General features: G+C 51.3%; 1 protein-coding gene across 2 annotated transcripts in view; it reads right to left on the reverse strand.

The window, feature by feature from the left end:
- FLT1 (fms related receptor tyrosine kinase 1) overlaps positions 1-24,278 on the reverse strand; it is a 179,182-nt gene that overhangs the window by 96,485 nt on the left and 58,419 nt on the right. For both annotated transcript variants that reach the window (XM_075562804.1, XM_075562805.1), the window contains exon 11: positions 220-334. In XM_075562804.1, coding sequence (XP_075418919.1) covers positions 220-334 — 115 coding nt within the window. The remainder of the gene's footprint in view (positions 1-219; positions 335-24,278) is intronic.

The following is a 24,278-nucleotide window of genomic DNA, read 5'->3' on the forward strand; positions in this document are numbered from 1 at the left end:
CTATGGCACTGGATATCATGACTTGGAAAGTGGTGGCCACTTGGCCCATGCAGTTGCATGGTCAATCCATGCCCACCCTCTGCCTCTCTCCATGATCTTCCTACTCTCTGGGATTTTGTTCTCATGTTTGATTACTTCTAGTCCCATTAAATGCAAACATGGGCACTGGTGGTGTATTTTTAGGATAATTATCCCAATGCTTATTTTTACACACAATACCTTATTCTTCCCTTCGATTACTGCCATACGCTGAGTGATGCTTTCAATTCTGTTTCCCACGTTGCTATCAGGAGTCAGGAGCAAGGACTCTGCATTACTGGAACAAATGTCAGACCTAATAGAACAAAACAAAGAGAAGGAAGTCATCACAAAGTGGCTCTGCGGCGTCCCGAAGCCAGTGGGGACCTGAGTCTCCATCCTACACGAATCAAGCTGACCCATTCCCATCTCGTCGCTTCCAACTCATGGCGACCTTATAGGACTGAGTAGAGCAGCCCTATTGGACGTCTATCTTTACGTGAGCAGACAGCTTCATCTTTCTCTCTCAGAGCGGCTGTTATAGCCGAACAAATGGTCTTAAATCACTGGGCCCCAGAGATCCTGCCGATGGAGACGGGTGGATGGAGACAGAGTCCTCTGCTAACAAAGTCGTCCCTTTCATCCAAATCTTCTCTTCTTAGGTTTTCCCCTTTATCTAGTCTCAAAACTTAAAAATAGTCAATAGATGTACCCGATACAGGGAAAAAAGAAAAGAAAAAGCTCATGCCAGTATATTTTCCTAAATGCTTCCTGTTCTAAAGGTCAAACACCAAAATCCTTAAAGAAAAAAAAAGACAATACCATATTTAGATTTTAATTAGTTCCTGGTGGAAGTAGCACACAAACAGAGAGGGAGGGAAAACGAATGATGGTAAATGTGGAAGCAAGCGTTTCCCATCGATAAAAGGCTTCCTTTCATTTGAATATTTAGTTGTAGAGATAGGTCCCTCCCGGGACCAATGAAATCATCTATGAGAACAGATAACATGAGGCGCTTTGTGAATTCTCATCTGTTTCTTGTGGAGTGCGGGGTACACATGGCAAACCCTTCAATTTCGTAGATCTTCGTTGCTTAATTATGAAACAAGGGGCTGACGTCAGTTAGCTTGAAGTTCCTTTTTGTTTCTGAAATTCCTGGAATCTGTTGCTGGAACTTGCCAGTGGGTTCCCACTGCCTATGGAAGGGGAACAACTGGTGCATCTATCTGGAAGCTGACACGTTCCTTCAAACACATTTGAAGGCCTCTGTTTATACTTCTGCTTTGCAGTGTAAATCACAGATGCAAATATGGCGGCCATTTCCTAAGTCTTGTATGCATATCCTGGAGCAGAGGGTCCAGCAGGGAGCGTGGTGGTTCTGCTCTGTTTGATAGGGTGGCTGTCAATTGGAATCCACTCCATGGCAGTGGAGTTGTCTTGATTTATATGAACCATGGCTTCTGTTGTTGAATGCCCTTGGGTGGATTCTGACTCATCTCCCAGTATGACAAGAGTTGAGCTGCCCTGTAGGGTTTCCTACGCTATCAACTGTTGGATCGGTTTGAACTGCCATCAACAGCCTGTTCCCTACCTAAGTCTCCTACCTTGACCACACACACAACACAGCCTGGTTGGTTTGGTCTAAAGCGTCCAGGGCCGGGAGTCAAGGCACCTATGTTCTAGACCACGTTTCTCTGGGAAAGGAAGCATGACCAAGATGCAGTGGCTTGCTTTACTTAGAGAGCTGTAAGTTACAGATAACACTTACAGGCGCAGACAGTTTCATCTTTTGCCTGAGTAGTGGCTAGTGAGTTTGAATGCTGACCTTCTGCTTAGGTGGTGTGCTTGTAGCCTCCTTGAAACGCAGCAATATTACGGAATACTATAACTCTTCCTGTTTCCCTGTTGCCACAAGCATGCCCTTCCGACCAAAAGGTCAGTGGTTTTAAACCACCAACCACTCCTTGGGAGAACTATGAGGCTGGCTGCTCCCGTAAAGATGTACAGCCCTGGAAACCCTAGGCAGTGGTTCTAAGATGTCCAGTAGGGTTACTAGGACTCAGATGGACTTGCAACAGTGGGAGATCCTGCCCACCCAAACACTTGGCTGCTAACCAGAAAGCTGGCCGTTCAAATCACCCAGCCGGTCTGAGGGAGAATGGTGACTCAATCTGCTTTCCCAAGTACTGGAAATCGTGTGGGCAGAGCTCTACTCTGTCCTAAGGTTCCCGAGTCAGAATTACCAGACAGCAATGAATCGATTGCACTCACTCTCGTTCTCCCCACCCACCGCCACCGTGCCCCACCCATCCTCCATGGTTAAGGACCCAGCTACTGTAAACTGAAAGGTTGCTTCTTAGAGGCCACTCCAAGGCATCTCAGAAGATCTACATTACAACCACGGCAAGCCCGAGAGTGCCCAGCTCTAAACTCACACACAAGGATTGGCAGCAGCTGGGTGGTTTGCCTCCCTCCCTGCAGTTCCCCTCACCCATCCATCCCATCCCTTCACCCCTGCATCTTCTCCCCTAAGCTTAATCATTCCCAAGCAGCTTTTCCTACCCTCTGCTGCCCCCTGTGAACTCTCAAGGGCTGAACCGCTCTGTAAACCCTGAGCACTTGGGCCTATGACTCCTGCGTCCTATCCCTGACCACGAGGGTGATGCATGGCCCTAGCCTGACAGCGCTTTACACACTCCACATGTGTGGTAAACCAGCCCCAGGATGATTTCCCTTCCTGCTGCTTATTATCAAATGAAGAGATTTCTGGGGAGGGGGGTAGGGTTGAACTTAATTGGCGATTTAAATATGCACTTGATCTTAGCCCAAAGGCTGAGAAGTGGTGGCGATTTAAATATGGATTTATTCAGGACACGATGCAAATATACCAAGAACTACAGTGTCTGTGGGCTTTGCAAGTTAGTTTCCGGTGCAAGCCGGAAGAGGAGGTGTAACTATACCATAGGTACCTGTGGGATGATACCTATAGGCTCCTGCCTCGAGCATACCACCACCTTGAGTGTCCCTTCTAGACCACGTCTAGTTGTTGGGACTTTGTTTTGACACCTCGCATCCAGATTGCAGTGTTCTGAGCCATTCCAGCCCCCCAGGGCCTTCAGGGAACCATGTAATGACTAGTTGCATATGGAATGTGTAATCTCTGGGTTTTATTGGCATTGCCCCCCAGAAGGGAGCCCTTAGAAGGGAGTGGAAAGTTTGCTGAGTTTTTCATAGGTACACGTACTGCACAGGTTGTAGAGATGTGCAGAGGGAGTGGCTGACTTCTAACTACCAGGAGTGGGGAGGCCAGTCGTGAGATGAGAGAGGATCATGACAGTGAGGGGGAGGCCACATGACCGGGGCTGCGGAGGGCAGAACAAGGTCCTGTTGGTGCTTCTCTGAGAGCCTGCTGCCACCAGGGCTCCCCAGGGCGAAGTCTCCCAGTGGGAAGGGTCTGGGCGAGCAACCCCACCACGCATTTCTCCCAGGCACACTGCCCTACAACGCCCTCCCCTTCCTCCATCCCCACTGATCTCTTTGGAAAGAACTGTTGGGTTCCCATGAGCACCCTCCTCCCCCACCTTGGTGCCCTGTGTCTCCACAGCTAAGCAAAGGCGTACCATGTAATTGGCACTTTAAGAGCACGTGCAAAAAGATGCTGGTGGAACAGCGGCTAAACACTTGGAAGTTCATCAAAAGGTGGGCGGATTGAACCTGTGCAGAGACGGGGGTCGGAGTGGGGTGGGTGTGGAGAGCCTGGCTTCCCTAAGCATTTGTTGTAGTTAGTGTCCCCCTACCCCCCGCAGGTTCTCACTCACAGCGAAGCTACACCTAGCAGAAGCAAACCCTGCCTGGCCCTGCCCCATCCTCACAGCTGCCCCTAAGTTTGAGCCCCCTGTTGGAGCCACCAGTACTAGCTAGCACCCGTTAAAGGATCGCGGTGCCTGTGCTGAGGAGCGCCTGTTATGATGGCCGTAAACCTGCTCCGTATTGTCTGACAATGACAGCTAGGACCCCTCGCTGGCTTTGTGTGTTAGCCATCACATGTACTCAAGAGGTGAGACTAGAATGGAATGCAGGGAACTTCAAAAGTTTTGGGGAAAATGGAATAGAAAGATAAGGGAATTTTCCCATGATCTTTTTGAAGGCCCACCCCTAACCCCCCACCCCACACACAGACTTTCAATTGCATTTCTACTCTCTATTTCTTCCATGCCCTTTCTCTTGTGGAATATTTTAAGGCGTATCTAACTCCTGGGCGGTATTAACTTTATGTTCTTTAGTTAAAAAGCAACAAGCAAACACAGAGCTCTCAAGTCAACTCCCAGGATGCGCCGGTAGGACAGAGTAGAACTGCCCTCATAGGGTTTCGAGACTAGTGTTTTATGGGAACAGACAGCCTCATCTTTCTCACGAGGAGCGAGTGTCTGGTGGGCTTGAACCACTAACCTTGCAGTTAGCAGCCCCCTGTTTAACCCGCTGCACAACCAGAGTTCATTTCCATCCTTCACTATATAGGTCTAAAACAGGCACATTTTCTAACAAGTCTGTGATTAAAAACAGGACTCAGTGCCATCAAGTCGATTCCAACTCATAGCAACCCTATACTTTTAGAGCAGGGTAGAACTTCCCCTGTGGGTTTCCAAGATTTTAAACCTTTTGGAGAGCAGAGAGCCTCATCTTTCTTCCTTGGCACAGCTGGTGGGTTTGAACGGCTGACCTTGTGGTGAGCAGCTCAGTGTAAAGCCTACTATTAGCACTGATTTCATGATGTGGTTTGTACCTAATTCATCTGTCAGATTGCTTCAAGTGCGTTGATTTTCTTTCTTTTTTATAGCTCGATTAAAATAAGAAAGAATATAGACTGTCCAATTCCTAAGGGATTTCTTTCATTCCTATTAGCCCATCAGTCATTAGGTAAAACAAGGACGCATTTTAACATTTCCTGGGTCACTGTGTGTGTGTGTGTGTGTGTGTGTGTGTGATGAAACCAAGAGAAAGCACATTCCCCCTTTATGTGAAATGTTTTAATAAGAAACCATTATCTAAAAGTGACTCTGTCCACATGTTCTAAGTGATCGCTCCTCTACCTGAACCCAGGAGGGACTTTCAGGGAATTCAGGGCAAATGCCATGATCTTCCCACGATCTTTTCCTATGCATTTTTGGCGATCTCTCCTGTGAAGCGTACCTTGAACTAAGACTCAACTTTCCCGTATGAGCGACACCAACCGTTCAAGTGCAAAGGAGCTGAAGGTGGGAATACAATACAAGGACTTCACTGCTACCCCAATCCAGTGGCCATCCAGTGGCCCCCTCGGGGGAAAGACCTGGTGATCCGTGGCCTCAAGGACCCTATGGGGCAGCTCTATTCTGTCACCAGGGGCCAGTCTGAGCGGGGACTGACTTGATGGAACACACAAGCAGCGCACACGGTCCACTGACCCACGTGCACATGTGCACAATGACCTGCATTTTGACACCAGTGGGTTGTCAATCTCTTAGAGCAGTGGGTCTCAGCCATCCTAATGTCACGACCCTTTAATACAGCTCCTCATGTTGTGGTGACCCCCCCATCCCCCAACCATAACATTATTTTCATTGCTACTTTATAACTGTAATTTTGCTACTGTTGTGACTCGGGCGACCCTGTGAAAGGGGCACTCACCCCGTCCCCCCCTCGCCCCCGCTCTGAAAGGGGTCACCACCCACAGGTTGAGAACCGCTGTCTTTGTAAGATAAGCCCCTCACCATCTTTCCTCTGTCCCCTTCAGCAGCGAAATAAACAGGGCAGACCTTGGCCTATGATGTCTATTTCAGGAAACCCAACGCCTTAGGCTAGGGTAAACCAAGCCTGGCAGCCTCCCCAGGGGAATGCCAGCTGCTGCCCAAGTGCCAACGCCTGCCCACACCTCGGAGGGTTCGTGCGGGAAAGCACCGCGCTACAGCTGAGTAGGTGGCACTGCAGGCGCACACCAGCCCTGCTGGTGGAACTGTGCTCCCCACTTCCTGGAAGTCCCCTCCCCAAATGAAAAAGTCAGATTTCAGCTGTTTTTCCTTTTACAGTTAAGCAAAAAGGCATTTAGGGGGCTAACCCCCCCCCCACCCACACACACATGCACACACATCTCCTTTGTCATTGCCACCACACAAAAAAAATAGAAGGTCATGTTGGAGCCTGGCTCTCCAACAGCACTTGAAAAGAGATCTTGGGGGTTGGGGGGGAGGGGAATCTGCCTATGCCTTAAGAATACATCAAGCTCCTGAGGAAGTCAGTGGTGCCAGGTTTGAAGATGCAGAGATAATGGCTGTGCTGGGAACCCTCCTGAGGGGGGAGGAAGCCGAACAACTAGAGGAAAGCTGTGCTCCCTCCCGATGTCGCACAGGAAGCACACAGCACCTCCTGCCTCTGCGAGATAAGAAAGCTCCCAGGCACTATTCTGGACAAGGCCACTGTTATCAAGGGCAGTGCAGCCGCTGTCCTCTCTGCTCCAAACCTCTGTCCCCTTCCTAATGAGCCCTCAGCCTCGGCCCTCCATTTGCATACAGCAAGCCAAGTACAACAGCATGGGGGTATTTATAACCAGGGAAAGGAAGAGAAGAAACAACATCCCGGGCCAGGAGGGTGCTCCATGTCATCTCCGCTGGCCGCCCCGCCGTTCAGACTTGAGATGGATCTCAAGGAGTTAGAGAAGCGGGCCGGTTCTGGACCCTGCACATGGGAGCTGGGTCCTTCCGTGGCAACAATGGCAGGCTGCACAGCTCCAACAGGGAGCCACCTGGACACGGTTCCTGCTGTTGCTGCTCTCAGGTGCCATCAAGCCGGTTCTGACTCATGGCGAACCAAACCTTTTACAACCAGAGGAAACGCTGGCCGGGCCTGGGCTCTCATCACAGTCATTCTCACGTTCAGTCCATTGTTGTGCCTCTGTGCTGATTCATGGAGGAGTCCCACCACCCACCCCACCTTTTTTTTTTGCTGACCCTCTACTGTACCAAGCATGATGACCTTCTCCAGGGACCAGTCTCTTCTGACAACATGTCCCAAGTGTGTGAGACCAACCAGGTCTCGCCATCCTTGTTTCTAAGGAGCCCTCTCTGGCTGTGCGTCTTCCAAGACAGATTGTTTTTCTCTGGGGAGTCTGCGGTATGTTGAATATTCTTTGCCAACCCCATCAGTCAGAGGCATCAGTTCTGCTTCAGTCTTCCTTCGGCATTATCCAGCTTCTTCATGCGTATGAACCCACTGAAGGGCCCACGGCTTGGGTCAGGCGCACCCTCGTCCTCATCACGGCTCTAGTCATCGTTTCTCTTTAACATCTTAGAGGGGCCGTGTCGCAGCAGATTCCCCCAACACGTAGGTGATGAGATTTCTTGCCTGCTGCTTTCATGGGTATTGGCTGTGGGTCCAACAAGATGAACTCGGTGGCAATTTCCACTCTTCTCCATTGACCGTGCTGTTGCTTATTGGTCCAGTTGTGAGAATGTTTGCTTTCTTGATGTTGAAGTCTAATCCATCCTGAAGGCTGTGTGTGTGTGTGTGTGTGTGTGTGTGTGTGTCCAGTCTGCTTTGCTTTCAGCAAGCAAGGCTGCACTTGTCTGCCTAGGAGCCTGCCTCCCATCCTGATCCCAGCCTCGGGGACTACATGTGTGGTCATCGGACAGACTGAATAGGGAGGGAGATCAGGTACAAACCAGGTCCTCTCCTTGTTTTGTTCTAACGCCTGCCGCTTGGGCTGTGTAGACGTTGTGCATGAGAGCAATTGAATGTTCTGGAATCCCCATTCTTGGTCCTACTGCCCATCATTTGTTCTAATTCACACCGCCCTTTGCCTTTGCACAGTCAGTAGCACGTAGGCGGTCATCTTTCTGGCATTCTCTGCTTTCTGCCAAGATCCGCTCAGCATCAGCGACGACACTTCTTGCTATGAGCCCTCTTTTGAACCCAGTGCAAATTCCCACCAGTTCCCAGTGGTACTGCTGCAGCTGTTCTTAAATTCTCTCTGGCAACAGTCTAGTTTGGGTATTAAGAAGGATATTAATAAGTTGAATATTAATAAGGTACCTGGCTGTCGTAATGGGCTTCAAGTTGGACTGCTAGCTACAAAGTTAGCACTTCCAACCCACCAGCCACTAGGTAAGACTAAGATGAGGTAGGCCACTCCCCTAAAGATGAACTCTCACGGCATCAAGTCCGTTTGAACGATAGGGTCCCTATCAATCTTATAAAGGTCACCACCTTTGAAATCTTAGGGGGATGTCCTCTGTCCTGTAGGGTCACTGAGTCGGGATTAATTGGACAGCACCCAATGACAGCAACTTGCATCCTACACTGATTGATATTCAAGTAACCTTCCTTTTAAAAGCCTGGCATTGCACTGATCTTAGGTTATGCTGAAGACCTCAAGAACGAAGAGGATTCAGGCTCATGAATTAGCAAGGAATTCATTTGCATATCCCACTAATACCACATCCCCTTACCCGACAAATAGATACTAGTAACCTCCACTAAATGGATAAGGAAACTTAAGATCAGAAAGACTAAGTAAATCACTTGAAGCCACACTGGTGGCAGAGGCAGAATTTGTGCCCAGTCGAGTCTCACTCCCGCATCTGTGCACTTAACCCCGACACAATGTCCCTGCTCCCATGTTAGATAGCAAGGTGTTATTGTACGCCATTGATTGTTAGACAGGAAGAAAGGGCTTCTCAAATATTTACTAGGCGGCTATCATGACTGCACTCGGCAGTTTAGAAGCCTCTCCCCCAATTTTGTTCGCATATCGTGGTTCACGTTCTCTGCCATATTCGTTCAACACCTCTTATCACCCCAAACCCACTGCAGCCAAATCCATTCGGACTCCCAGTGACCAAAGGACAGAGGAGAACGGCTCCATAGGGTTCCTGAGGCTGGCAGTCTTTATAGGAGCAGACAGCCTCTTTCTCATGCAGTGTGGCTGGTGGGCTTGTACCCCTGACTTCAGTTAGCAGCCCAACGCCTTGCCCACTCTTCCACCAAAGCACCAGACCCCAGCCTGCCAGAACAGTTGCTAGTCGAGGGCTTGGTCGGTCACTGCCCAGTTCCTGCTTTCAGAGCTGTGAATCCCAGCCTCTACACCTGAGGGACGATCGGATTTGGGAGCATGTCTTTGTCCTGTGAATGAGGCAGGGTTCTCGGGGGGTATGCCTGAAGCAGTGGAGGGCAAGTGAGCAGCAGAGATGAAGGGAGTGGAGGCCAAGTCACCAGGAGATGGCCCAGGCCAAGCAACTCAAAGGAGACAAGGGCCTGCCCTCCAGCACATCCCGAGCCCACTCAGCATTCCAGCCTCTCCTACATGGTGAGAGATGTGCCCGTGGGCTCCAGCCGGCCAGGGTGGTGTCTTTGCCATGGTGTTACTAGAGAACCCAGGCACCTCAGCCATCGACTTTGGGGTCCAGCTGGGCTTAGCCGGCATTTCAACCCATCCTCCTGCCGGGCATTGCCCTACCCTGACCCACGAAACGGAGCAGGCGCTTCCTTTTCTTTAGCGCAGCGGTTCTCCACCTGTGGGTCACGACCCCTTTGGGGGCTGAATGACCCTTTCACAGGGGCTGCCTGAATCATAACTGTAGCAAGATTACAGTTATGAAGTAGCAATGGGAATCATGTTGGGGGCGGTCACCACCACATGAGGACCTGTATGAGAGGGTCTCGGCATGAGGAAGGTTGAGCACCGCTGCTCTAGAGGAAGGATTGCTACCTCCCGTGGAACGGGAAGCTGGGTGTGTGAGCCAGGGATGGCACGTGGCTGTGTCTCCCTGGAAGTGAGTGGTCCTCTCTGGAGAAAAGCAGGAGCTCGGAGAAGGAGAAGGAAGAGGAGGAGGAGGAGGAAAAAGGAAGAAGATGAAGAAAGAGACACAACCCTTCCCTGCCTTTCCAGGAACTGCCCCCTGTTTGGTGCCAGAAGGATCCCTGGTGGCACAGTGGTTAACACTTGGCTGCTAAAGGTTGGTGGTTCAAGCCCACCCACCGTTCTTCCGGAGACAGACCCAGCAATCTGCTCCCATAAAGATGGGAGGAAAGGCTAGGACGCCCATGGGGCAGTCTGCTTTGTCATCTGGGGTGCTACAGGTTTGACCTATAACAGCATAATAACCTAGGCCTGAAGACTCCTGGAAGGTACCCAGCATAAACTCATTTCACAAATGATTTCCAAAACAGTTGAATAACTGGTCCAGTTCTGGAAGGTCTCCTCTAAGATAGAGACAGACAGAGAAGAACAGGACAGGGCAGAACAGAACTGCCCCATTCTGAGAGGGGCCACAGCCGAAAGGCACGACAGCTGAAAAGATGCATGGTTTGAACCCGTCCAGCTCCGTGAGCTCTGAAGAAGGAAGACCTGAGCACTTGGTCTCGGAAAGATTTACAGTCACAACAAGCCCCCTGCAACCCACGGGCACCGGGAGTCAGAAGTGACTTTGACCCAGTGACCGATGACATGACACCAACCTTCCCTTGAAAACCCTGCTGTGCTAACCTCCATCCCCTGGCTGGCCGAGGGGGGTGAGGACTGTCATCCAAGCAGGGAGCTGACCTTCTCAGCCGCACTTACTACCATTTCACAGTCCTCTCACCAAGGAGGAAACCAGGACTCTAGGAAGGAAGTCTAGTGCCTCACTTGTGCTGCCAGCGTTGGTGGGAAACCTGAGACCCAACCCAGATCCTCCTCCCCCCACCACAAGAGCCCACCCCACCACGCAAGCCGTTCTCTCTCCCAAAGGGACTTCCCCCAAGCTCCATAGGGGGGACACCTGGCCCAGAGTCACTTAAGACAGAGGAAAACTGGGGTCTTCTAAACGCCTCTGAGTTCCAGGCAGGTGCCAAAGGAAATGAAATGTGAGTTTTTAAGAGGACAAAGGGGCATCCAGTCCTTTGGTGTATGGAGGGGCAGAAGTAAGTTTGTTTTTTTTTAAATCAATTTTGATTAGCTTGGATCATAAACAAATTTTGAGGCTACACTTACAGGAATACTTCACCTTCTATTGGTTAACAAATTTATCATTAAAAAAAAAAATCTTACCACACATTATAACCCAGAAAGGAAATAATCCAACTTGAGTCTCTCCCCCCCGCCCCCCGCCCCGTAGCTTACTTTTGTCTACATGAGCTTCGGGACATGTTCCGAGAAGTTTGCCTGTTTCATTCCGAACCCCAATATATTTTTAACAGGTGTTTGACTTCAAGGAGCACCCCGGAGCAGCTAATGCAGGAGGGGCCTCTGAGGAGAAGGGGAGGTACAGGCGTGGGTTAACGGGACACCCCCCCCCCCAGTACCCACTCGTTGCCTACTTGAGCCCAAGACAGTTCCTGAATTATATTTTGATTTAGCAGTAAAGACTGTTTAATTGGGGGTGGGGGGGTGGGAGGTGGGGGAGACTACTAGGAAGATCTACAAAGTCCAAAGACAAGAGTATCATTTCTATTCTCTATCAGCGCCCCACCCCCCACCCACAACGCCCCACTCCTTTGGATGATGAAACCGGACAGGCTTCTCTGTTCAGTGGGATTTCACTTCACTTGCAAAGGATGCGAAGGTGATTAGAATCTGTTTGCAAAGAATAGGGAATCATTTCAAGTGTGAGAACAAAGGCGCAGAAGGCACCGTGGCTATAACGTGCCTTTTAAAAAAACATAGAAGGACACAAAAGGACAGCTTGGAACTCCGCCAAAGGGCCAGGCCAAGGTGGCTCCCTGGCTGGCCACTACGCCTGGCTGACCACTGTCCTGTCTCAGGGTCTCAACATAAACATGCCACCGCCACGGTGGGTGCTGTGCCAAATCACTGGCTGGAGTGTGTGCGCGCCACCACATTCACAGTCGGCAGACACTCTTTCCCCGCCTCACACGTTCTCCTAAAACAAACAGAACCCGAGGTGGGAGGGGACGCTGGCAGAGCAGGGGGCCGGTTGCAAGGAGTGTTTAGACTCCTGCCAGCTCTTCCTGCTGCGTTGGCTGCAGGAAAAGGGCCTGGGCCTTCAGGGTGGTCAAAGGGTCAGGCTGAGGAGATGCTGGGGGAGCGACTTTCCTCAGCTTTGGGGGAGGCCTTGTGTTGCCTTGGGACTTGTCCTGAAAATGACTTCTTGCCTGAGAGCATAGAGCCAGGTGGAGGGAGTTGGGGGGTGGGGGGAATTGAAGGCTTTGAGTCAAGTCTCTGGACGATGGTGGAAATGATCTTTCACTCAGTCTCACCTCTAAGGAAGGAATTTTCCCATGAGCACCTGGGCCTCACCTCTGTCTAGAGAAGGAATTTCCCAGCCTTCCTGCTCTCCAGGGCACCATGTTCAGCACCAAGGTCCATCTTACTGCTTTCTCACACACACACACCCCTCTCTTTCCTTGCCCACAGTCAAGTCCAATACTCAGTCCACTCTCCCTCTTTCTCTGGGTTCCTTTCAGAACCTGAGTCCGGCCCAGAGAGTCTTGGCAACCTCTCCCTGGGAGACTTGAGGATGAAAGAGTAGGTGTTGACCGGGGCACACCCAGATAGGAGCCTCATGTAGAACACCTATTTTAGCCAATCATTTGTTCTCCTTTTTTTTAAATAAAATCATTTTATTGGAGGTTCTAACGGCTCTCAGAACAGCCCATACATCAACTGTAGCAAGCACCTTTGTACACATGTTGCCATCATCATTTTTCTTCTTAGTGAGAGACCGGCTGGTTCCGGAAGGGTGACTTGATAGATTAGAAATCCTGAAGGAAATGTGGCTACAAACGCTCTCTAACATTCGAGAAGGAGGGTTTCAGTCGATCAGTCACTAAAGGCAGACTCTTTCCAGCCGTAGCTACTTTTGGTTCTCATGTAGAGGAAAGGAGCAGAAAGTCTGGGGCGGAGGGAGGGGCGTCATCGCGCAGCTTGAGGGCAGAATGGACTGCAGAGCTGGGCAGGCCTAAGCCTGGACCATAATGTTGGACTTTACTATTTCTTTAACCCCGGGGGGAACAGAAGCCCAAATGTGAGAAATCTGAGTCATTCCAAATTCCACAAGGGGCCGGTGGGGGGGGAGGGGGCTGTAGGGATGGGGGCACTGCCATCTTTTTAATCCCTTGGATCGTTCTAGGTGGTATCCTTGGATCCAAAAAGCCCACAAGACGCTGCCCACACGTCAGGTGTGGGTGCCACACCCCTGCCCAACACTGAGGGATGTCAAAAATAGACGGTCCTGTGGGGGAGCGTGTGTCTGTTGACCACTCCCGGCTCAGAGGATAAGGGGGTCCTTATTCCCACCTGACCTCAGCCCTCTGACAAGGTGGGCTTCCCATGTATGTTTCCCACACTCTCTCTTCTTTGTCTCAAAAAGAGCATGTGGCTCCAATCTCTGTCCTAATCCTGCCCCGCTCCCCCCACGTCCAGATGTGCTCAACTAGTCATGGTACTGTGGGTGACCCGCCACCTCACATTCCTTGCGAAAGGCGATGTTCTCAGGCCTGCAGACTCAAGACAAGAAACCTCCTATTACCTGCGGGATCGTGTCTAGCTGCTTGTTACAGCGATCAGAACGGGAGCAGAGGGAAAATCATCTCGAGACAATCACTGACTTCGGGACACAGCAGGGTGATTCTGTACAAAGCCCTTTGGCGAACCTGCTCCGCACAGTAGACAGACCAGGGTACTGGGTGTCACTTAACCGCGTGAGTGGGTGGGGAGCTACGCATCGTTAGCCCCTGGGTGCCTTGCACGGAAACTTGGCCTACCACTGGGGAGCACTCCTTATCTGTTTCTCCCCTAACCTGCCTGCTGAGAAGAGGGGATCCTGGAAGAGCATGACTAGGTATGGACTTAAACCTTCTGGCTGTGTATCAGCTCCACCATCAATCACTTGCCTCAAACTTGCTAGGAAAGGTGGCATTAGTGACCATCAAATGACCTCACACCTACCCTCTCCACTAATCAGCACGATGTCACCGCCATCAGTCTATACATCCACAATGACAGATATTAATGAAGACAGAGGATCTTCCCTGACGTCTGGATAAACTCGTCACGGCACTATCAGCGTCTGACAATCTGATCGTCATGGACAATCTCCACTTGGACATCGATGCTGACACAATGGAGACGAATCTTCTGGTCTCAGGGAAAATGAAAGCAAACAGCAGTAATCTCTTTTCTTCAAGGTCGCACAAAGGTGTACAGAATGTAGGCCCACAATGACTAGCACCATCTCGTCACACAACTATCTAAGAAACTAGAGTACCCTCTGCCCTGCAAAGAAGTATGCGTGTGTTCCTTCTGTCAGTCTATTGAAGGGAGGGCTGGTTGGGTATACGCGGGTATACGCGGCTACTGAGCGACAAGTGAATGGTTCAGATGGTCAGATAGTTCGATGCTCTCCAGGAAGAAAGACCTGGAGATCGCCCTTGTCTAGAAAGTCCCCTGGGGTTAGGTGTGCTCTGTACTCCTTCACCTGAGTCAAAGATCAACTCCAGAGTGCCTCACAAGAAAAGCCACGTGTCTTGATGCGAGCAGCCAAGTACACAGAAACACGTCCAGCTGTCTTGAGCACAGGCCAGCCACATGTCACAAGTCCACAGGGAACCGAGGCTGGGTAGCCCTTAGATCAAGGAGTGCCCGAGGAACCGAGGCACAATTCTGGGGTGTGCGGAGACCCGGGGCATCATCCTGCCTCTCGTTTTGCTTCCTTTGGACAGGTGATCAGAAGGGGCCAGTCCCTGGAGAAGGGCACCCTGCTCCATAAAAGCAGATGGCCAGGGAGAAAAGAGAGGAAGCCCCATGGTGAGAGAGGTTCAAATACAGGAACAATTGTGTGGATGGCGCGGGACGGGGCGATGCTTCGTTCAGTTACACACAGATCGAAACCAGTTTCCTAGAGGATCTGAAATTTCTGTTGACGATGGAACCTAGTCAAAAGACCTGTCCAATGATGCACGCCTGTTTCCCAACCTGTCAGACTCTTGTCAGATTCCACAGGACACTGGCTGCATCTCTCATCGCACTTCAGACGCAGTGGCTTTCCAATGGGCGGCTCCAGAGAACCCTAGAAGGACTGGCCAGCCATTACCAACACATCTAGCACTTATGTGTCACAGGAAGCGGGCCAACTGCTTCATCTGCACGAGCTCACTCAATCTCCAAACAACCGCTGACATGCAGCCCATGACCTGGACCGTGGTACCTTTGTGCATCTTTATGCCTTGTACCAGACTGGCTCTTGAGAGCCCACGCCAGGCTTTGAAAGGGCATGTGCTCTTGATCACAACATACGCATTTCACTTCCTAAGTAGCTGTTACAGATCCAATCTTGGCCAGAAAGTGCTCTGGGCAGCCAGGCTGATAATGTGCTGATAGGACAGCCATGTACAGAGCTAGTTTCCTGACATGACTTGTGTGTGCCTCCTCTGAAAAATGGTCCCAAGAGTAATGTCGGCCTCGAAGAAGTCCTAGGAGATCAGAGGAGAGCTTATCTATCTTCCTGCTTGCCTATCATCTGTGTGCTTACCTGCCTACCTGTCTCTATGGGCCTACTTATCACCTATCTGCCTATCATCTGTCTATCTATCTATCATCTATCTATCTATCAGTCATCATCATCATCATCCACCTATCTGTATCACCTGGCACAAGTACACCCTAGAGTGAAATGCTTCATAGGTTTCAGTTATAAAAGAAAAGAACCCCTAGTTCAGTCTTCCGCCATTCAGAACCTTCCATTTGACTCCAAAGGCCCATTTAAATTTTCCTCCATTTATTTGTGAAAAGGAACAGAAAACACAAAAGGGAGGATTTTCCTGCAAGGTGGAGCAGGGAGTTAATGTCAACGTCCTTTTCAGGGACGGCCCAGGCGGAGGGAGCGCTGCAGACCTAAGCGAATGAGCACAAAGGATCGACCCCAGCTGTAGCCGGCTAAGGCTCTGCTCGTCCGGACAAGGTTGTCTGCACTGGCTTTTGTCTCAGTGTACCCATCCCGCTGAGGTGAAGCCAACATATGACAACCCTATGTGACAGTAGAGCCCCCACCCCACCCCAAAGCGTCTCAAAGACTAAACTTCATAGAAGAAGCCGGCCTCATCGGTCTCCCTCCGAACAGCTTTGACTAGTGTGGGTTTGGACCTCTGACCTGTAGGCTAGCAACCAAGTCTTTTAACTACTGTGAGGCCGTCTGCCTAGAAACACGCTCAGAAGCCACATCGAAACAGCATCCCAGGAATAAGACCCCCAACACTTCTCGGGGTGAAGTCTGCGCCACTGCATGCATCCCTAAGAAGGGACAGAGTGGACTTACAGTCTATGAATACCGAGGTATCCAGGGAACGTGAGCCCTAGGAGAAGGATTGACTGGCTCAGCTCCAGGGCCTCCCTTCAAGAAATTCAGCACCAGAATCCAACTGATATTTCCAATGATAGTTTTTTAATCTTTTCCCACCTAAATCTTAGGAGCCAACCAAACCTCATTTCTGCACACGATCACACCCATGTCCTCTCCCTTTCCATCGAACTTTCCGGCACAGCTCCTCAACACCACCCCACCACCCCCAGGTTTCAAGCCCACTTCCTCTAGGGCAGTGGGTCTCAACCTGTGGGTCACGACCCCTTTGGGAGTCGAACGACTCTTATCACAGGGATCACCTAAAACCATCCGAAAACACTTCCACTGGTCTTAGGAACCGAGACACCACTCGCTCCTCTCTCCGTCTCCAGGCGGGTCCGCCCACATGCAGGTGGCTCATCTGGTGAGAAAGACGCGATCTCCACCTTCGCACTGACGCTGGCTTTTTAGGCACACTGTCGCATTATGTTCCATTTGTAATCATGAAAAGACAGCCTGCCTATCAGATATTTATGACGATTCCTAACAGTAGCAAAATGACAGTGATGAAGTAGCAACGAAAATAATGTTATGGTTGGGGGGCCCAGCACATGAGGAGCTGTGTGAAGGGTCACGGCATGAGGAAGGTGGAGAACCGCTGCTCTAAGCAGAGGCACTCTGTCTACCACCCAGGAGAAGCACGTCCACCACGCCCACCCTTCCCATGCGGGGTCAGTACAATGCTGTGGTGAGAAGACCAGAAAACAGGAAATCATGGAGCTGGGTCCAGTCCTAGGCTTAGCCACCTGTGAAGTTCAAGGTGGTAACATGTAACATTTATCTTCTCGTTTATTACCTCTCTCGATAATCTTTAAGATCCCTTCATTCTATGCGGATGAATCATTCTGGGTGACATCAGGACATGCTGCGGTTGAAATCTGAACCATGAAACATTGTGTTCTGTCCCACAGAGGGCCATTAGGAGGCAGCCGATGCAGACTCAATGTCACTGAGCAACAGCATGCCTCGGTCCCATTCATTCATCGTCTGTCTGCCCTTATGTGTCCGCTTCCATTGCCTTTAGACCCACCCTGCTTACTCATCTCCTTTGGTTGCTCTCCAGTCTTCTTTACCTGGGTGCCCGAGAGATTTGTGAGGCCAACTGGAGGCCAGCTGAGGCACTTGCTGAATCCTCATCCAGAGCACTCACCTCAAGCCATCAGGGAGGCACGGGACTTCCTCACAAGGGAGAAAATGCCCCAGCGGGGTGAGCAAAACCACCGAGCTGTTAGCTGGAAATGCCACTGTCAGTGGGTCGTGCTGCCCTGCTGGGGCTGGCCTTCAATCGATGTGCTCTTCATCCTACTGGGCTTTATGCTTGTCCCCCCAGTCCTGCCATCAAAGGGTCTACCCCATCTGCAGTCATTTCCTGGGGCTTAACCCAACCAGAGATCCTGCCTGGTCCCCCGCCCCCAAAATGCACCGTTCGAATCAAATGCTCCTCATTCCTGCTCATCGCTTCCTCCTTTCCGCTCCACCTTCAGCTCACACGTGAGCCCTGTGAGAGCAGCGCCGACAAGACGAACTCACAGGTCAGGCCAGTGTTCTCCAAACGAGAAGTCACTGTGACCCCATTTCTGACTTCCAACCCTTTCCTTTCCTTCCATCAGAAAGCATCTAAGAAACAACTCTCTCAACTTTGGTTGCCTCACGGGGTAGCAGAGGACAGCCTATGCATTCTGAGTCACGGTCACGGAGATCGAGGACTGGTAATGTCGGCACGCAGAAGGGCAGACTGACGACACATTTCACTAGGAGACAGTGGTGCTCCTACAAGGTCTAGTGCCTTGATGCTCGCTAGAAGACACTATCCAAGCGGTAGTCTACAGTCCATTAGTCCATCCTCGAATCTGCTAGATTCTGCTTTTTCACCCAAAGGGCAATGAGGGTACCTTAGCAACCAGGTCTAGCAACTGGACATCCCCTTACAGAAGGGGCACAAGGAAGGGACGAAGCGGCCAGGGTGCAGCACAGCACCCGCATTCCTCTAATTCGCCCCCACTAGCATGACCCCCAGCTCTCCCTTACAAACCCAGCTACACCAGCGCATGTACACTGGCGTAGCTAAGAGCTCTTGACACGCAGAATCCAGGGCAGAACCAATTGCAGTGATCAACATATAAACCCCACCCCACCCTACCCCCGGGGAACAAACAACAGAAACATAGGTGAAGGGAGACAGCAGACAGTGTAAGCTATGAAGATAATAATTATTCCTCAAGGGTTCACGAGGGTGGCAGGGGAGGGGAAGGAGGGAAAAAAAGAAGAGCTGATACCAAGGGCTCAAGCAGAAAGAAAATGTTTTGAAAATGATGATGGTAATATATATGTAAACATGTGCTTGATACAGTGGATGGATTGTTATAAGAGCTGTAAAAACCCTCAATAAAATGATTTATTAAAAACCAAAACAGGTCTAGATGGACTACTTCAAGAAACAATTTACTGCTTACCTACCTCTCAAACCCCCACCCCCGAAAAGGATGAAACCATTGATTCGATCCCTCCATGCTGCCAGTTACTTCTGACCTCAAGCAACCCTCTAGGGCAGGAGACCTGCTCGCTGGCTCCCGAGGCTGCCAGTGTTTACAGTAGCAGACAGCCTCCTCTCTCTCCTGCGGCGCAGCACGTGACTCTGGACGGCCCTTCACCCACTGTGCCACTCAACCCAGTGGAAATGGGTTTAAGTAACACCCTTTCCCGAGCACAGGTGCGTGCTTTATAAACGAGTTGTCATCTCTCTCCGTGCTATGATTCAGTAACGAAAGCGCCCACCCCATCTGGGCGGATCTGTGCACATATGGCCAAAGGAAGTGTGTGCCTTGCTGCCCGTCTTCCCGGATGCCTTCCCCACCTGTGTGTCCAGCAAGCTCTAGTTGCACGCCGCATGCTGAGAAGCCACCCTGCATGGCCCCAAGAGACCCCTGAGAAACCAACTCTCCTAGACTTTCTCTGACCCAGCACTGGAGCTTCATTTAAAACACCCAATGAAGTGTGTGACAGCAATTACAGGAGACAGTCGATTCATTAGACACAGTTATTCATTAGACTCGCTGTGTCACTGGGAACAGAGAGGCGTGTCCCACAAGGTACAGGAAAGTGGCAAAGAAGCACTTGGCTCGCGAGCGTGGGCTGTGTTCTCGGGACTTGGCGAGCAGTATCAATGGGCGCTGTTGTCCGGGCCTTCCCAGTGGACAGTGGGCACTGGTTCATCCAGTGATTATGCAACAGAGCTCAAGGGGCTGCCCAGCAGGCAGCGGCCAGTCCCCTTGGCCCCTGATGACAGCCCCTGGGGCCTGATGGCCGGCCTCTAAGTCCTGCTAAAGTGGTATTTGGTGAGGTGGCCTTCTTTATGCTTCTCCCAGGGATTCTATGTCCTGCTGGAAGCTAATTGACATCCTCCTCCGCATGCCTGATCTTGATCGGAGTCTGCGACTCCTTTCCCACCCCGCAGAGAACATGCCAGGGAGCTTCCTCCGAAAGCTCGTGGAAAAATGCCACTCTCTTATTTGATTCCCCTTGGAAGCCCCCTGGTGTGTCGAGCGAGACTGAGGTGCACGTGGCAGGAGCCCTGAGAGGGATGAGAGCAAGGTTCAAACACCAGGCATGCTGCCAGATCTCCAAATAAGCGGGGTTCTTAAATTACAGTTGTTATCTGTACCTGTGCACATGCTCCCATCTAGCCCACAGTGAGAAAGAAGCAGGACTGGGGTCATGAGTGGGGCATGAGGAAGCCTCAAGGAACCGGAGGAAGATTGTGTGCTATGCTGAACCCTGGTTGACTCATTCCTTCCTTGTGACCCTTCTGTGAAGGGATGTCCCCTTGTCTACAGATGGGTTTTAGGGAGTAGCGATACCAGGAGGGTAGGGTGAAGGTGGGGAGAGGAGGGGAGGAAGGGGGAACCAATCATAATGATCGACACATAACCACCACCACCAGCCCCCCCACCCCAGGGGGGACGAACAACAGAAACTGTGGGGGAAGGCAGACAGTGGTCAGTGTAAGATATGAAAATAATAATTTATCAAGGGGACACGAGGATGGGGCAGGGGAGGGAGGGGAAAAAGAGGAGCTGATACCAAGGGCTCAATAGAAAGTAAATGTCTAGAAAATAATGATGGTAACATATGTACAAATTTGCTTGATACAATTGATGTATGCATGGACTCGATGGCAAGGAGTCAGACAGCTCACCTGCTTGCCTGCCCAGCGAAGGCTGGAGTGTTCAATGTGCAGACAGAACTTCCACATAGAAAAATTATGCACAGGACAGAAGACGGCTCTGGCAGGAAAACAGTAGCTATTCCTGCTTGTGGTCCATTAAATTTGGGTCCTTGGCTCTATGTTTTGAATTAACGTATATACTCAAGTATAAGCCAACCTGAATATCAGCCGAGACACCTAATTTTACCACAAAAATTGCATTGCGCATATGCTGAAAACCTCGGCTTTTACACGAGGATATATGGTAACTAGCATTCACAGTTGTTTGGGTTTTGGTCTACTTAGCTTTTGTACTCCGCCAAGGCCCCGGACCACGTTCCTAGAGCTTCAAGTCTCACTTTCTTTGCTAATTTGCGGCAGTATACAACCAAAAAACCCCTCCCTGCCACTGAGTCCTTCCAACTCCTATCGACCCGACAGGAGCAGAGTGGACTTGCCGTGTGGGTTTCTGAAACTGTCACTTTCCAGGAGCACAAAGCCTCCCCTCTCGCCTGGACCGATGCAACTGACCAATGCGATTAGCTGCCTGTCTGTCCCTCACTTGGTGGGCCGTCCTCGGCTCCTCGGAACTGGAGTGGTTTGGCTTTTCAGCTTGACATGAGTAGCCTGGCCTTTCTCCCTCCGAGCAATGGTGGCTTCCAACTTGCTGGCCTCGCCCTTAGCTGACTGCCGGGCAGCACTAGGTCCCCAGGGCTGTCAGATTGCTCTTAGAGCACCGTCACAGCAGGGGAGGATGTTGGGTGGTGTGGAACAGGAAGCTCATCCTCCTACAGTGAGTTGTAGAGGGATGATGTTCTGGGAAACTTCCAGAATGCAGCGTGCATTTGAACTCCAGCTCTGATCTGCTTCTAGGTTGTGGAAGAAGCGCCCCTGGGCTCTGCGTGTCCGTGAGGTTTCTCTGTGGAAATCCTCCATTTTAGCTAAGAAAGCCTTGAGCCTCGGCCTTCCATGACTAAGAATCCAATTCCATTTCCCCCTCCTAAGGGGTTTGTTGGCTCTAGAGCGAGCGGGGCCATGCATGGGCACACGCTCCCTTTGTGGGCTGACCCAGGGTATCCAGCTGGCATGGAGGGCAGCATGGGGGAGGGGCTGCCAGGTCATTCTTGCTGGCTAACTACTGTTAGCTTTTCCAGCGATCAGTGGCACAGGGATTAAGGTGCCTGGTGGCCAATGGGAAAGACTGGGGGCTTGACACCACCAAGAGCCCCTCGCTGGAAAGATGGAGCAGTGGGCTTCCTTAGGAGAAAGAGATGGCCGTCCAGTCTTGGACACCCTGTAAGAACCAAGCCCACTGCCATCAAGCTGAGTCTGACTCATAGCAACCCTGTGGAGGGCTGCCAAGGTCTGTAAAATCTTTCCTGGAGCAGAAAACCTCCTCGTTCTCCCAGAGTGTGGCCGGTGGGTTTGAACCAATGATCTTGTGGTTGGCAGTCCAACGCTTACCCAATAGCACCACTGGGGCTCCTTCGTCCCACAGGGTTGCTTTGAGTCGCCTGGACTCCAAGGCAATAACTTTGTCTTGTTTTGCTAGAAAACTTGATCATTATTAAGTAGACTCCATATCACCCTGTCTGTCAGCCTTTGTGCATAACCCTCCTTTCGTAAGTGGAAAGGTTCGTAAATCGGGCCCTCGGTGCTCCGAGGTGGTGGTCAAATGGCTTTGTAACTCATTAGGACAACAACTAGGACATTCGCTCTGGTTGGTTTTTTTTTTGAAAGAGGAAAAGATCCTTTGGTGTGATGTTCTCATTTAACTCGCTCATAGCCATGTCTTAGAGGAAAGGGGAGAGATGACATTGACCATGTGCAGAAGGGGACATGGAAGCACGAAGAGTCTCAATAGGCAGCCAACGTCACACAAAAGTCAGGACGGTGCCATGGACAGAACCCATTTCGGGGATCCCCACGTCTCTATTCCAGAGACCAGGTCACAGAAATGCTACAGATGCCCGTGCACATCCGACATGCAGTCACCAAAGCTGCGCATCTTTCCTACCCAATGAAAACACGGCCCTTTCAGTCCCCTCCTATGCATGTGAAAGTCGGACACTGAAAAGGGAAGATGGAGAAGAAGCGATGCATTTGGAGGGTTGTGCCAGCGAGACTACGGGAAGCACCACGGACGGCCAGAAGAACAAGCAAATCTGTTTTGGAAGAAGTACGACCAGAGTGGCCCTCGGAAGCCAGGATGTCGGTGAGGCTTTGTCTTGTGCACGTTGGACATGTTGTCCAGAGACCAATAGCTGGAGAAGGAGGACTTGGTACAATGTGTGTGTGGGGGGGGGGCAGCAAAGGAGCGGACAATCCACAATGAGATGGTGGGCGCAGTGGCCGTGAGGATAGCGCTGGATCGGGCAGTGTTTCGCTCGGCTGTGCACAGGGTCGCAGTGAGTGGGGACTGACGGGAGGGCCCTGGATAACAACAAAGTAAAGGTGTCTGCCTTTGAGCCTTGCACATGGTCTGTATCTTGCCTAGTACACATTTGTGCGACGAAGCGACACCTGACTGAGACGTAAACGGATGGTGTGGCGACTAGAAGATGGGAGCAAGGTGAACACAGTGCGCAGGAGCGGAGGGTCCTGATGCCATGCTTGTGTTCAGCACAGACAGACCATGAAGAAAGCGAGTAGGTTCCAGAGAGCTCATGGAGGCCTCACCTGTGTATTTACCATCAGAAATCAACACCTAGTAGGGACAGCCGCTCTCCCCTACGACACCACATCTTTATGCAAAGAACACACGCATTACAGGGTTTTGCCAACTACGTAACCCCCGAGCACCACTCCCATTCGGTGTGCTTTGCCTCAAGTCCCAGGGGTGGGCATGCTATGGAGGGGACGCATGATTTGAGACAACTAGGGAAATCAGTCATTATTGTGATCACGCCGAACATCCCGTTAGCGATCAGTACGACAAACGAAAACCAGTTGCCTTTGCGTCGATTCCGGCTCCCTCGTGACCCCCTGAGGGCTCCCCGGGCTGGCCATCTGTACAGAAGCAGACCGCCACACCCTTCCCCACGAGCAGCTGGCGGTTGAACCACTGCACTTCGGGGTTAGCATTGACCATCAGGTCTCCTCTGTGAGAGTGAGGTACACGGGGAGAGAGGTAGGAGTATGCTCTATCCATAAAGCTGCAGCCATCAAAGGCTGCAGACCTGGGGCCTCCCTGTGGCAACAATCCAGGCAAGACTTGCGGTTTTAAAAACAGGCCGACCGTCCTTTGAGACAGAGAAGGGGAAAAAGCTATGTCAGAAATAGCCAGGTGGCTTCTGGCCGCTAGGACTCGGGAGAAGCCCACGGACCACCCCTGTGTGTGGAGAGGGAGACGTGAGTGAGCTCACAGACCCAGCCTTCGGGCACACTCAGGAGACCAGCGTGCCCACCGAGTTGTGGAGGACGCCTGCATGGAAACCTTTTCCCAGCCTTCGGTCCTTCCAGGGAAAGCACCGCTGGCGGCCCTGAGGGCCAAGCCTGTCCTCACCCCATCTTCTCCTCAAATCAATCCCTTCCGTTCCCCCAGAGGGCCTCTTCCCATCAGTCCCATTTGGTCCCTGCACGTCTCCTTGGTGTGGTGGATGAAATAGTTGCAAACACCTCTGTGGGTCAGTGCTGGCCTCCTCACCCCGAGGTCGGCGGTTGAAACCCACCAGCTGCTCTTTGGGAAA

Source organism: Tenrec ecaudatus, chromosome 11 (assembly GCF_050624435.1).
Source record: "Tenrec ecaudatus isolate mTenEca1 chromosome 11, mTenEca1.hap1, whole genome shotgun sequence".
NCBI lineage: Eukaryota > Metazoa > Chordata > Mammalia > Afrosoricida > Tenrecidae > Tenrec > Tenrec ecaudatus.